A 15,497-nucleotide genomic window follows, 5' to 3' on the forward strand; every position below is an offset into this window, starting at 1 on the left:
TCTAAGAATCCTCTCCAACAACTTCCCTACCACGGACGTCAAGCTCACCGGCCTATAATTTCCTGGGTTATCCCTGCTACCCTTCTTAAACAGCGGGACCACATTCGCTATCCTCCAATCCTCAGGGACCTCACCCGTGTCCAAAGAAGCGACAAAGATTTCCGTCAGAGGCCCAGCAATTTCCTCTCTCGTCTCCCTGAGCAGTCGAGGATAGATGCCATCAGGCCCTGGGGCTTTGTCAGTTTTAATGTTCCCTAAAAAACCTAACACTTCCTCTCTTGTAATGGAGATTTTCTCTAACGGGTCAACACCTCCCTCCGAGACACTCCCGGTTAACACGCCCCTCTCCTTCATGAATACCGATGCAAAGTATTCATTTAGGATCTCCCCTATTCCCTTGGGTTCTAAGCATAATTCCCCTCCTTTGTCCCTGAGAGGTCCGATTTTCTCCCTGACAACTCTTTTGTTCCTAACGTATGAATAGAATGCCTTAGGATTCTCCTTAATCCTGCCTGCCAAGAACATCTCGTGCCCTCTTTTTGCCCTTCTAACTCCCCGTTTGAGATCTTTCCTACTCTCTCTGTATTCCTCCAGAGCTCCATCTGTTTTCAGTTGCCTGGACTTAACGTACGCCTCCCTTTTCATTTCAATCAGATCCTCAATTTCCCTGGTTATCCACGGCTCTCGAATCCTACCTTTCCTATCTTTCCTTTTTACAGGCACATGCCTATCCTGCAGCCTTATCAATAGTTCCTTAAAAGACTCACACATGCCAGACGCGGACTTACCCTCGAACATCCTCTCCCAATCAACATCCACCAATTCCTGCCTGATCCGGCTATAGTCAGCCTTCCCCCAATTTAGCACCCTGCCCGTAGGACAGCACTCATCCTTGTCCATTACTATCCTAAAGTTCACAGAGTTGTGGTCACTATTTGCCACATGTTCCCCTACCGAAACTTTGACGACCTGACCGGGCTCATTTCCCAGAACTAGGTCCAGTATAGCCCCCTCTCTAGTCGGGCTATCTACATACTGTTCCAAAGAACCTTCCAGTACGCATTTTACAAATTCCTCCTCTTGTGTGTGTCAGTGTGTGTGTGTCAGTGTGTGGGGGGGCAGTCTGTGTGTGTGTGTCAGTGTGTGTGTGTGTCAGTGTGTGTCAGTGTGGGGGGGGGGCAGTCTGTGTGTGTGTGTCAGTGTGTGTGTCAGTGTGTGTGTCAGTGTGTGGGGGGGCAGTCTGTGTGTGTGTGTCAGTGTGTGTGTCAGTGTGTGTGTCAGTGTGTGGGGGGGGGCAGTCTGTGTGTGTGTCAGTCTGTGTGTGTGTGTGTCAGTTTGTGTGTGTGTGTGTGTGTCAGTGTGTGTGTGTCAGTGTGTGGGGGGGCAGTCTGTGTGTGTGTGTCAGTGTGTGTGTCAGTGTGTGTGTGTGTCAGTGTGTGTGTGTGTCAGTGTGTGTGTGTCAGTGTGTGTGTGTCAGTGTGTGGGGGGGCAGTCTGTGTGTGTGTGTCAGTGTGTGTGTCAGTGTGTGTGTCAGTGTGTGTGTGTGTGTCAGTGTGTGTGTCAGTGTGTGTGTGTGTGTCAGTGTGTGTGTCAGTGTGTGGGGGGGGCAGTCTGTGTGTGTGTCAGTCTGTGTGTGTGTGTGTCAGTTTGTGTGTGTGTGTGTGTGTCAGTGTGTGTGTGTGTCAGTGTGTGTGTGTCAGTGTGTGGGGGGGGCAGTCTGTGTGTGTGTGTCAGTGTGTGTGTCAGTGTGTGTGTGTCAGTGTGTGGGGGGGGCAGTCTGTGTGTGTGTGTCAGTGTGTGTGTGTCAGTGTGTGTGTGTCAGTGTGTGGGGGGGCAGTCTGTGTGTGTGTGTCAGTGTGTGTGTCAGTGTGTGTGTCAGTGTGTGTGTCTGTGTGTGTGTGTCAGTGTGTGTGTGTGTCAGTGTGTGTCAGTGTGTGTGTGTCAGTGTGTGTGTGTCAGTGTGTGGGGGGGGGGCAGTCTGTGTGTGTGTGTCAGTGTGTGTGTGTCAGTGTGTGTGTTGAGTGTGTTCAGGAGGAATTTCTCATTCAGTATGTGGATGGTCCGACGAGAGAGGGGGCAAAACTTGACCTCCTCTTGGGAAATAAGGAAGGGCAGGTGACAGAAGTGTTAGTGAGGGATCACTTTGGGACCAGTGACCATAATTCTATTAGTTTTAAGATAGCGAGGGAGAATGGGCAACGTTTTGAGCGGGCGGCGGAGTGAGAGGGAGCAGAGTGAAGGCTGAAGGGCTTAGGCAGAGACCGGCAAGGCAGGGTAGGTTTAGTTAGTTTTTCCAGTGTTATTTGAAGAAAGGGGAATTATGAGTGTGAGGCCAGTTTGTTGTTCTTGGTGTCGGATGTGGGAGGCCCTGGAGTCTCCTAGCCTCCCAGACGTCCATGCATGTAACTTGATTTTCTGTCTCTCTGTGCCTTGTTTGTGAGCATTTCTCCACTCCATCTGACAAAGGAGCAGTGCTCCGAAAGCTAATGGCATTTGCTACCAAATAAACCTGTTGGACTTTAACCTAGTGTTGTTAAAACTCTTACAGTGTTTACCCCAGTCCAACGCCGACATCTCCACATCACAACGAAAACAACCCAAGCCTATCCAACCTCTCTTCAGAACTTAAATGTTCCATCCCAGGCAGCATCCTGGTGAATCTCCTCTGTACCCTCTCCAGTGCAATCACATCCTTCCTATAGTGTGAACATAGAACATAGAACATAGAACATTACAGCGCAGAACAGGCCCTTCGGCCCACGATGTTGCACCGACCAGTTAAAAAAAAACTGTGACCCTCCAACCTAAACCAATTTCTTTTCGTCCATGAACCTATCTACGGATCTCTTAAACGCCCCCAAACTAGGCGCATTTACTACTGATGCTGGCAGGGCATTCCAATCCCTCACCACCCTCTGGGTAAAGAACCTACCCCTGACATCGGTTCTATAACTACCCCCCCTCAATTTAAAGCCATGCCCCCTCGTGCTGGATTTCTCCATCAGAGGAAAAAGGCTATCACTATCCACCCTATCTAAACCTCTAATCATCTTATATGCTTCAATAAGATCCCCTCTTAGCCGCCGCCTTTCCAGCGAAAACAATCCCAAATCCCTCAGCCTCTCCTCATAGGATCTCCCCTCCATACCAGGCAACATCCTGGTAAACCTCCTCTGCACCCTCTCCAAAGCCTCCACATCCTTCCTGTAATGTGGGGACCAGAACTGCACACAGTACTCCAAGTGCGGCCGCACCAGAGTTGTGTACAGTTGCAACATAACGCTACGACTCCTAAATTCAATCCCCCTACCAATAAACGCCAAGACACCATATGCCTTCTTAACAACCTTATCTACTTGATTCCCAACTTTCAGGGATCTATGCACACATACACCTAGATCCCTCTGCTCCTCCACACTATTCAAAGTCCTCCCGTTAGCCCTATACTCAACACATCTGTTATTCCTACCAAAGTGAATTACCTCACACTTCTCCGCATTAAACTCCATCCGCCACCTCTCGGCCCAACTTTGCAACCTGTCTAAGTCTTCCTGCAAACTACGACACCCTTCCTCACTGTCTACCACACCACCGACTTTGGTGTCATCAGCAAATTTGCTAATCCACCCAACTATACCCTCATCCAGATCATTAATAAATATTACAAACAGCAGTGGCCCCAAAACAGATCCCTGAGGTACACCACTTGTAACCGCACTCCATGATGAATATTTACTATCAACCACCACCCTCTGTTTCCTATCCGCTAGCCAATTCCTGATCCAATTTCCTAGATCACCCCCAATCCCATACATCTGCATTTTCTGCAGAAGCCTACCATGGTGAACCTTATCAAACGCCTTACTAAAATCCATATATACCACGTCCACTGCCTTGCCCCCATCCACCTCCTTGGTCACTTTCTCAAAAAACTCAATAAGAACAGTACAGCACAGAACAGGCCCTTCGGCCCACGATGTTGTGCCGAGCTTTATCTGAAACCAAGATCAAGCTATCCCACTCCCTATCATCCTGGTGTGCTCCATGTGCCTATCCAATAACCGCTTAAATGTTCCTAAAGTGTCTGGCTCCACTATCACTGCAGGCAGTCCATTCCACACCCCAACCACTCTCTGCGTAAAGAACCTACCTCTGATATCCTTCCTATATCTCCCACCACGAACCCTATAGTTGTGCCCCCTTGTAATAGCTCCATCCACCCGAGGAAATAGTCTTTGAATGTTCACTCTATCTATCCCCTTCATCATTTTATAAACCTCTATTAAGTCTCCCCTCAACCTCCTCCGCTCCAGAGAGAACAGCCCTTGCTCCCTCAACCTTTCCTCATAAGACCTACCCTCCAAACCAGGCAGCATCCTGGTAAATCTCCTCTGCACTCTTTCCAGCGCTTCCACATCCTTCTTATAGTGAAGTGGCCAGAACTGCACACAATATTCCAAATGTGGTCTCACCAAGGTCCTGTACAGTTGCAGCATAACCCCACGGCTCTTAAACTCCAACCCCCTGTTAATAAAAGCTAACACACTATAGGCCTTCTTCACAGCTCTATCCACTTGAGTGGCAACCTTTAGAGATCTGTGGATATGAACCCCAAGATCTCTCTGTTCCTCCACAGTCTTCAGAACCCTACCTTTGACCCTGTAATCCACATTTAAATTAGTCCTACCAAAATGAATCACCTCACATTTATCAGGGTTAAACTTCATTTGCCATTTTTCAGCCCAGCTTTGCATCCTATCTATGTCTCTTTGCAGCCTACAACAGCCCTCCACCTCATCCACTACTCCACCAATCTTGGTGTCATCAGCAAATTTACTGATCCACCCGTCAGCCCCTCCTCTAAGTCATTAATAAAAATCACAAAGAGCAGAGGACCAAGCACTGATCCCTGTGGCACTCCGCTGGCAACCTGCCTCCAGTCCAAAAATTTTCCATCCACCACCACCCTCTGTCTTCGATCAGATAGCAAGTTACCTATCCAATCGGCCAACTTTCCCTCTATCCCACACCTCCTTACTTTCATCATAAGCCGACCATGGGGGACTTTATCAAACACCTTACTAAAATCCATGTATATGACGTCAACTGCCCTACCTTCATCAACACACTTAGTTACCTCCTCAAAAAATTCAATCAAATTTGTGAGGCACGACTTGCCCTTCACGAATCCGTGCTGACTATCCCGGATTAATCCGCATCTTTCTAAATGGTCGTAAATCCCATCCCGAAGGACCTTTTCCATCAATTTACCAACCACCGAAGTAAGACTAACCGGTCTATAATTACCAGGGTCATTTCTGTTCCCTTTCTTAAACAGAGGAACAACATTCGTCACTTTCCAGTCCTTTGGCACCATCCCCGTCATGATGTGGAGATGCCGGCGTTGGACTGGGGTAAACACAGTAAGAATTTTAACAACACCAGGTTAAAGTCCAACAGGTTTATTTGGTAGCAAAAGCCACACAAGCTTTCGGAGCTCTAAGCCCCTTCTTCAGGTGAGTGGGAATTCCCACTCACCTGAAGAAGGGGCTTAGAGCTCCGAAAGCTTGTGTGGCTTTTGCTACCAAATAAACCTGTTGGACTTTAACCTGGTGTTGTTAAACTTCTTACCATCCCCGTGGACAGTGAGGACCTAAAGAACAAAGCCAAAGGCTCTGCAATCTCATCCCTTGCCTCCCAAAGAATCCTAGGATATATTTCATCAGGCCCAGGGGACTTATCGACCTTCAGTTTATTCAAAACTGCCAGGACATCCTCCCTCCGAACATCTATTTCCTCCAGCCTATTAGCCTGTAACACCTTCTCTTCCTCAAAAACATGGCCCCTCTCCTTGGTGAACACTGAAGAAAAGTATTCATTCATCACCTCGCCTATCTCTACTGGCTCCATACACAAGTTTCCACTGCTGTCCTTGACTGGCCCTAACCTCACCCTGGTCATTCTTTTATTCCTCACATAAGACTAAAAAGCCTATGGGTTTTCCTTGATCTGACCCACCAAGGACTTCTCATGTCCCCTCCTAGCTCTCCTAAGCCCCTTTTTCAGCTCATTCCTTGCTAACGTGTAACCCTCAATCAAGCCATCTGAACCTTGTTTCCTCATTCCTGCATAAGCTTCCCTCTTCCTTTTCACAAGACATCCCACCTCTTTCGTGAACCATGGTTCCCTCACTCGGCCATTTCCTCCCTGCCTGACGGGGACATACCTATCAAGGACACCCAGTATTTGTTCCTTGAAAAAGTTCCACTTTTCATTCGTACCTTTCCCCGACAGTTTCTGTTCCCATCTTATGCCCCCTAATTCTTGCCTAATCGCATCATAATTACCTCTCCCCCAATTGTAAACCTTGCCCTGCCGTACGGCCCTATCCCTCTCCATTGCAATAACAAAAGATACTGAATTGTGGTCACTATCTCCAAAGTGCTCTCCCACAACCAAATCTAACACTTGGCCCGGTTCATTTCCCAGTACCAAATCCAATGTGGCCTCACCTCTTGTCGGCCTATCCACATATTGTGTCAGGAAACCCTCCTGCACACACTGCACAAAAACTGCCCCATCCGAACTATTTGACCTACAAAGGTTCCAATCAATATTTGGAAAGTTAAAGTCTCCCATGACAACTACCCTGTGACCCCCACACATATCCATAATCTGCTTAGCAATTTCTTCCTCCACATCTCTATTACTATTTGGGGGCCTATAGTAAACTCCTAACAACGTGACCGCTCCTTTCCTATTTCTAACTTCAGCCCATATCACCTCAGTGTGCAGATCTCCCTCGAAGTGCCTTTCCGCAGCCGTGAAACTACCCTTGATTAACAATGCCACTCCTCCACCTGTTTTACCAGCTTCCCTACACTTAATGAAACATCTATACCCCGGAACGTCCAACAACCATTCCTGTCCTTGTTCTACCCACGTCTCCGTAATGGCCACAACATCGTTGTCCCAAGTACCAATCCACGCCCCAAGTTCATCTACCTTGTTCCGGATGCTCCTTGCATTGAAGTAGACACACTTCAACCCACCTTCCTGTCTACCGGTACCCACCCTTGACCTTGATACCTTCCCCAATACCTCACCACCCTCAACACTGACTTCTGGGCTATAACTCCTTTTCCCACTCCCCTGACAAATTAGTTTAAACCCCCCTGAAGACCCGTATCAAATTTCCCTCCCAGGATATCGGTGCCCCTCTGGTTCAGGTGACCAGAACTGCACACAGTGCTCCAGCTGTGGCCTCACCAAAGTTCTATACAACTCCAACATGACCTCCCTGCTTTTGTAATCTATGCCTCGATTGATAAAGGCGAGTGTCTCATATGCCTTTTTCACCACCCGACTAACATGCCCTTCCACTGCCAGAGATCTGTGGACAAACACACCAAGGTCCCTTCGTTCCACAGAACCTCCTAGTGTCCTATCATTCATTGAGTACTTCCTTGTAAAATTACTCCTTCCAAAGTGTATCCCCTCACACTTTTCAGGGTTAAATTCCATCTGCCACTTACATGCCCATTTGACCATTCTGTCTATATCTTCTTGTAGCCCAAGACACTCTGTCTCACTGTTAACCATCAGCCAATCTTTGTGTCATCCGCAAACTTACTAATCATACACCCCACACAGTCATCAATGTCATTTATATAAATGATGAATAATAGGTGGGGGTGGGGTTGCATTCCCAGCAGGGGGGCAGGGGAGCTGGAGCTGCATGCCCAGTGGGGGGGGTTCAGTCTACTGGGGAGGGGCGGAGCTCCCAGGTGGGGAGGGGCTGAGCTCCCAGGAGGAGGGGCTGAGCTCCCAGGAGGAGGGGCGGAGCTCCCAGGTGGGGAGGGGCTGAGCTCCCAGGAGGAGGGGCTGAGCTCCCAGGAGGAGGGGCTGAGCTCCCAGGTCGGAGGGGCTGAGCTCCCAGGAGGAGGGGCTGAGCTCCCAGGTGGGAGGGGCTGCGCTTCCAGGGTGTCGGAGCTGAGCTCCTGGGGGGAGGGGCTGAGCTCCCAAGGGGAGGGGCTGTGCTCCTGCAGGGGAGGGGCTGAGCTCCCAGGAGGAGGGGCTGAGCTCCCAGGGGGCGGGGCTGAGCTCCCGGGGGCGGGGCTGAGCTCCCAGGGGGAGGGGCTGAGGTCCCGGGAGGAAGGTCTGAGCTCCCGGTGGGGGGAGGGGCTGAGCTCCCAAGGGGAGGGGCTGTGCTCCCAAGGGGAGGGGCTGTGCTCCTGCACGGGAGGGGCTGAACTCACAGGAGGAGGGGCTGAGCTCCCGGGGAAGAAGGTCTGAGCTCCTGGGGGGAGGGGCTGAGCTCCCAGGGGGGAGGGGCTGAACTCCCAGGGGGGAGGGGCTGAACTCCCAGGGGGGAGGGGCTGAGCTCCCAGGGGGAGGGGCTGAGCTCGCAGGGGGAGGGGCTGAGCTCCCAGGGGGAGGGGCTGAGCTCCGGGGGGGAGGTGCTGTGCTCCTGCAGGGGAGGGGCTGAGCTCCTGGGGGGGAGGGGCTCAGCTCCTGGGCGGGAGGGGCTGAGCTCCCTGGGGGAGGGGCTGAGCTCCCTGGGGGAGGGGCTGAGCTCCCTGGGGGAGGGGCTGAGCTCCCTGGGGGAGGGGCTGAGCTCCCTGGGGGAGGGGCTGAGCTCCCTGGGGGAGGGGCTGAGCTCCCTGGGGGAGGGGCTGAGCTCCCTGGGGGAGGGGCTGAGCTCCCTGGGGGAGGGGCTGAGCTCCCTGGGGGAGGGGCTGAGCTCCCTGGGGGAGGGGCTGAGCTCCCTGGGGGAGGGGCTGAGCTCCCTGGGGGAGGGGCTGAGCTCCCTGGGGGAGGGGCTGAGCTCCCTGGGGGAGGGGCTGAGCTCCCTGGGGGAGGGGCAGAGCTCCCTGGGGGAGGGGCTGAGCTCCCTGGGGGAGGGGCTGAGCTCCCTGGGGGAGGGGCTGAGCTCCCTGGGGGAGGGGCTGAGCTCCCTGGTGGAGGGGCTAAGCTCCCTGGTGGAGGGGCTGAACTCCCTGGTGGAGGGGCTGAGCTCCCTGGGGGAGGGGCTGAGCTCCCTGGGGGAGGGGCTGAGCTCCCTGGGGGAGGGGCTGAGCTCCCTGGGGGTGGGGCTAAGCTCCCTGGTGGAGGGGCTGAGCTCCCTGGGGGAGGGGTGAGCTCCCAGGGGGAAGGGTGAGCTCCCGTGGGGGGGGGTGAGCTCCCGTGGGGGGGGGGGGGGGGTGAGCTCCCGTGGGGGGGGGGGGGGGGTGAGCTCCCGGGGGAAGGGGTGAGCTCCCAGAGGGAGGGGCCGAGCTCCCAGGGGGCAGGGCTGACCCAGGGACAGGGTCTCAGACAAGGGGCTGTGCCCCAGGGTGGGGTTCAGTCCACTGCGGAGGGGCTGCACTGTGGGGCACTCGATGCTGTGAGGGAAGCAGTGGATCGTTGGGAATATTGGGAAGGGCCCTCACCAATTGTCACAGTCGATCTTCACGCTCTCTCCTGCCTCGGTGTACACCCAGTCCTCAGCACCGGGATATAAACTCCAGCTGCTGTTCACACTGGTACCTGCGAGAATAAACATTCACAATATCATTCCCCAATAACAACACAACAGTCAGAATCCGATAACATCCCAGAGCTAGCTGTAAATCAGTGAATGGGAGGAAGGGAGGAACTCAGGAAAAGCAGTACTGAGCAAACTGATGCTGTGCAGACTGACAAATCCCCGGGTCCGGTTGGAATTCACGCTCAGGTATTGGGGCGGCTTGTCAGAAAGTTGATGCATTGGTTTTAATTTTCCAAAATTCATTCGCTAAAACTATAGGATACAGGAGCAGGAGGAGTCTATTCAGCCCATCAAGTCTGCTCCCCCATCCAATGAGATCATGACTGAGCTGATGTGATAGTCCTCAACTCCACTTCCCCGCCTTATCCCCATAACCCTCAATTCCCTGATTGATTAAATATCTGTCTATCTCAGCCTTGAACATACTTAATGACCCAGCCTCTGCGGGAAAGAATTCCACAGATTCACTCCCCTCTCAGAGAAGAAATTCCTCCTCGTCTCTGGGCAACCCCTTATTCTGAGATTAATCCCCTCTGGTCCGAGAGGAGAAACATCCTCTCAGCATCTACCCTATCCAATCCACCTTCCCAAAATCCACAAACAGGACTGCCCCGGTCAGCCCATCATGTCAGCCTGTTCCTGCCTCACTGAACTCATTTCTTCCTATCCTGACTCAAAGAACAAAGAACAGTCCAGCACAGGAAACAGGCCCTTCGGCCCTCCAAGCCTGTGCCGCTCATTGGTCCAACTAGACCATTCGTTTGTATCCCTCCATTCCCAGGCTGCTCATGTGACTATCCAGGTAAGTCTGAAACGATGCCAGCGTGCCTGCCTCCACCACCCTACTTGGCAGCACATTCCAGGCCCCCACCACCCTCTGTGTAAAAAACGTCCCTCTGATATCTGAGTTATACTTCGCCCCTCTCACCTTGAGCCCGTGACCCCTCGTGACCGTCACCTCCGACCTGGGAAAAAGCTTCCCACTGTTCACCCTATCTATCCCCTTCATAATCTTGTATACCTCTATTAGGTCTCCCCTCATTCTCCGTCTTTCCAGGGAGAACAACCCCAGTTTACCCAATCTCTCCTCATAGCTAAGACCCTCCATACCAGGCAACATCCTGGTAAACCTCCTCTGTACTCTCTCTAAAGCCTCCACGTCCTTCTGGTAGTGCGGCGACCAGAACTGGACGCAGTACTCCAAATGTGGCCTAACCAGCGTTCTATACAGCTGCAACATCAGATTCCAGCTTTTATACTCTATATCCCGTGCTATAAAGGCAAGCATACCATATGCCTTCTTCACCACCTTCTCCACTTGTGTTGCCAACTTCAAGGATTTGTGGACTTGCACACCTATGTCCCTCTGTGTTTCTATACTCCTGATGACTCTGCCATTTATTGTATAACTCCTCCCTACATTATTTCTTCCAAAATGCATCACTTCGCATTTATCCGGATTAAATTCCATCTGCCATTTCTCCGCCCAATTTTCCAGCCTATCTATATCCTACTGTATTCTCTGACAATGTTCATCGCTATCCGCAAGTCCAGCCACCTTCGTGTCATCCGCAAACTTGCTGATTACACCAGTTACACCTTCTTCCAAATCATTTATATATATCACAAATAGCAGAGGTCCCAGTACAGAGCCCTGCGGAACACCACTGGTCACAGACCTCCAGCCGGCAGAAGACCCTTCGACCGCTACCCTCTGTCTCCAGGGCAACATCGAGGGCCGAAGGGCCTGTACTGCGCTGTAATGTTTTATGTTCTAATGTTCTATAGGTTTAAGGTGCGTGGGGAAAAGTTTAGAGGAGATGTGTGAGGTAGGTTTTTTACACAGGGGGGTGAATGTCTGGAACGCGCTGCCCGGGGAGGGGGTGGGAGCGGGTACAATAGCGGCATTTAAGGGGCAACTAGACAAATACATGAATAGGATGGGAATGGAAGGATACGGACTCCGTAAGTGCATACGGTTTTAGTTTAGGCAGGCATCATGATCGGCGCAGGCTTGGAGGGCCAAAGGGTCTGTTCCTGTGCTGTCATTTTCTTTGTTCTTTGTACCACCCTCTGTGTAAAAACGTTGCTCCTCAGGTTCCCATTAATTCTTTCCCCTCTTAACTTAAACCTATGCCCCCTAGTTCTCGATTCCCCAACCCTGGGAAAAAGACTGAGTGCATTCACCCTATCCATGCCTATTTTATAAATCTCTATAAGATCACCCCTCAGTCTCCCACGCTCCAAAGAAAAAAGTCCTAGCCTGTCCAATCTCTCCCTATAACTCAGTCCCTTGAGTCCTGGCAACATCCTTGTAAATCTCTTCTGCACTCTCTCCAGTTTAATAACATCTTTCCTATAGCAAGGCGACCAAGACTGAACACAATACTCCAGGTGCGGCCTCACCAACGTCCTGCACAACTGCAACTTAACTTCCCAACTTCTATACTCGATGCCCTGACTGATGAAGGTCAGCATGACAAAAGCCTTCTTCACTGCCCCATCTACCTGTGACTCTACCTTTAGAGAACCTTGTACCTGAACTCCAAGGTCCCCCTGTTCCACGATACTCCCTCAGGTCCTACCATTCACTGTGAAAGTCCTACCTTGAGTTGACTTTCCAAAATACAACACCTCACACTTATCTGTACTGAACTCCATTTGCCATTTCTCGGCCCACTTCCCCAGCTGATCAAGTTCCTGCTGCAATTTTTGATAACCTTCCTCACTGTCTACAATGCCACCTATTTTAGTGTCATCTCCAAACTTACTGATCATGCCTTGTACATTCTCATTGTTGATATAGATAACAAACAGCAATGGGCGCAGCTCTGACTCCTGAGGCACACCACTAGTCACAGGCCTCCAGTCCGACAAGCATCCTTCCACCATTACCCTCTGCTTCCTACCATCAAGCCAATTGTATATCCAATTTGCCAGCTCTCCCTGGATTCCATGTGATCTAACCTTCCAGAGCAGCCTACCATGTGGAACTTTATCAAAGGCCTTACTGAAGTCCATATAGACTACGTCTGCCGCCCTGTCCTCGTCAACCTTCCTGGTTGCTTCATCAAAGAACTCCAACAAATTTGTACGGCATGATCTCCCACTCACAAAGCCTTGCTGACTGCTCCTAATTAAACCCTGTCTTTCCAAATGCCTGTATATCTTATCCTTCAGAATCCTCTCCAGTCACTTACCTACCACAGATGTTAGGGTCACCGGTCTACAATTCCCAGATTTTTCTTTTCACCCATCTTAAATAAGGGAACAACATTTGCTACCCTCCAGTTTTCTGGTCCCTCACTCATGGCTAATGATCGTGCAAATATTTCAGCCAGGGCCCCGCAATTTATTTTCTAGCCTCACGCGGTGTTCTTGTATACACCTGGTCAGGGCCAGGAGATTTATCCACCTTCATACATTTTAATACGTCCATCACCTCCTCTACTGCAATGTGAACTGTCCCCAATATATCGTCACTAACTTTCCCAGGTTCCCAAGTCTTCATGTCTTTCTCCACGGTAAACACAGGAGAAATAATCATTCAGAACCTCATCCATCTCCTGCGGTTCCACACAGAGTCACAGAGGTTTACAGCATGGAAACAGACCCTTCAGCCCAACTTGTCCATGCCGCCCAGTTTTTACCACGAAGCTAATCCCAATTGCCTGTGTTTGGCCCATATCCCTCTCAACCCATCGTACCCATGTAACTATCTAAACGCTTTTTAAAAGACAAAATTGTACCCGCCTCTACTACTACCACTGTCCCAGACACTCACCACCCTCTGTGTGAAAGAATTGCCCCTCTGGACACTTTTATATCCAGATTCCTTCCTCAGATTAGGAGACCAAGTTTTTCGAGGAAGTGACAAAGATGATTCATAGAATCACAGAAACCCTACAGTGCAGAAAGAGGCCATCTGGCCCATCGAGTCTGCACCGACCACAATCCCACCCAGGCCCTACCCCCATATCCCAACACATTTACCCACTAATCCCTCTAACCCACGCATCTCAGGACACTAAGGGGCAATTTTAGCATGGCCAATCAACCTAACCCGACTGTGGAAGGAAACAGGAGCACCCGGAGGAAACCCACGCAGACACGAGGAGAATGTGCAAACTCCACACAGACAGTGCCTTTGGTACATTGGCCTTTATAAATCGGAGTATCGAGTATAAAAGTTGGAGTGTTATGGTAAGGTTATATAAGGCATTGGTGAGGCCGAATTTGGAGTATTGTGTACAGTTTTGGTCACCTAGTTACAGGAAGGATGTAAATAAGATTGAAAGAGTGCAGAGAAGGTTCACAAGAATGTTGCTGGAACTTGAGAAGCTGAGTTACAGAGAGAGATTGAATAGGTTGGGACTTTATTCCCTGGGGCGTAGAAGATTGAGGGGAGATTGGATAGAGGTGTATAAGATTTTGATGGGTATAGATAGAGTGAATGCAAGCAGGCTTTTTCCGCTGAGGCTAGGGGAGAAAAAAACCAGAGGGCATGGGTTAAGGGTGAAAGGAGAAAAGTTTAAAGGGAATATTAGGGGGGGCTTCTTCACGCAGAGAGTGGTGGGAGTGTGGAATGAGCTGCCGGATAAAGTGGTAAATGCGGGGTCACTTTTAACATTTAAGGAAAACTTGGACGGGTTCATGGATGAGAGAGGTGTGGAGGGATATGGTCCAAGTGCAGGTCAGTGGGACTAGGCATAAAATGGTTCGGCACAGACAAGGAGGGCCAAAAGGCCTGTTTCTGAGCTGTAATTTTCTATGGTTCTATGGACAGTGACCCAAGCTGGGAATCGAACCCAGGTCCCTGGAGCTGTGAAGCAGCAGTGCTAACCACTGTGCTACCGTGTCACCCCATGATTGATGAGGGTAGGGCAGTGGGTGTTGTCTACATGGACTTCAGTAAGGCCTTTGACAAGGTCCCTCATGGCAGACTGGTGCAGAAGGTGAAGTCGCATGGGATCAGAGGTGAGCTGGCAAGGTGGATACAAAACTGGCTCGGTCATAGAAGTCATGATGTGGAGATGCTCTGTTTGTGAACAGAATTCCCACTCACCTGAAGAAGGGGCTTAGAGCTCCAAAAGCTTGTGTGGCTTTTGCTACCAAATAAACCTGTTGGACTTTAACCTGGTGTTGTTAAACTTCTTACTCGGTCATAGAAGACAGAGGGTAGCAGTGGAAGGATGCGTTTCTGAATGGAGGGCTGTGACAAGTGGTGTTCCTCAGGGATCAGTGCTGGGACCTTTGCTGTTTGTAATATATATAAATGATTTGGAGAAAAATGTAACTGGTTTGATCAGTAAGTTTGCGGACGACACCTGGCCCTGACCAGGTATATCCAAGAACACTGCGTGAGGCTAGAGAGGAAATTGCGGGAGTCCTGGCTGAAATATTTGCATCATCGTTACCCTCCAGTTTTCTGGTCCCTCACCAGTGGGCTCGGGAGGGTAAGGGGGAGAGCGGGAGGGCAATAGTTATTGGGGACTCGTTAGTTAGAGGGATAGATAGGAGGTTCTGTGGCAGCAAAAGAGATTCACGGATGGTATGTTGCCTATCGGATGCCAGGGTCCGTGACGTCTCGGACCGTGTTTTCCGGATTCTTAAGGGGGAGGGGGAACAGTCACAAGTCGTGGTATACATTGGTACCAACGACATAGGTAAGAGAAGGGACAGGGATTTAAAACAGGAATTTAGGGAGCTGGGCTGGAAGCTGAGAGCCAAGACAACACATGTGGTCATCTCTGGTACGTTGCCGGTGCCACGTGATAGCGTGTTGAGAAACAGGGAGAGAGTGCAGTTCAACATGTGGTTGCAGGGATGATGTAGGAGGGAGGGTTTCAGCTACGTGGATAATTGCAACACATTCTGGGGAAGGTGGGACCTGTACAAACAGGACGGGGTGCACCTGAACCAGAGGGGCACCAATATCCTGGGAGGGGAATTTGCTACGGCTCTTCAG

General features: G+C 50.8%; 1 protein-coding gene across 1 annotated transcript in view; it reads right to left on the minus strand.

Moving 5' to 3' along the window:
- Positions 1-15,497, minus strand: part of LOC144485729 (SCO-spondin-like) — a 449,590-nt gene that overhangs the window by 295,288 nt on the left and 138,805 nt on the right. Inside the window, exon 12 of the mRNA XM_078203820.1 lies at positions 9,432-9,528. Within this exon, the coding sequence (XP_078059946.1) occupies positions 9,432-9,528 (97 nt within the window). The remainder of the gene's footprint in view (positions 1-9,431; positions 9,529-15,497) is intronic.

Source organism: Mustelus asterias, unplaced genomic scaffold (genome assembly GCF_964213995.1).
Source record: "Mustelus asterias unplaced genomic scaffold, sMusAst1.hap1.1 HAP1_SCAFFOLD_212, whole genome shotgun sequence".
Taxonomy (NCBI): Eukaryota; Metazoa; Chordata; class Chondrichthyes; order Carcharhiniformes; family Triakidae; genus Mustelus; species Mustelus asterias.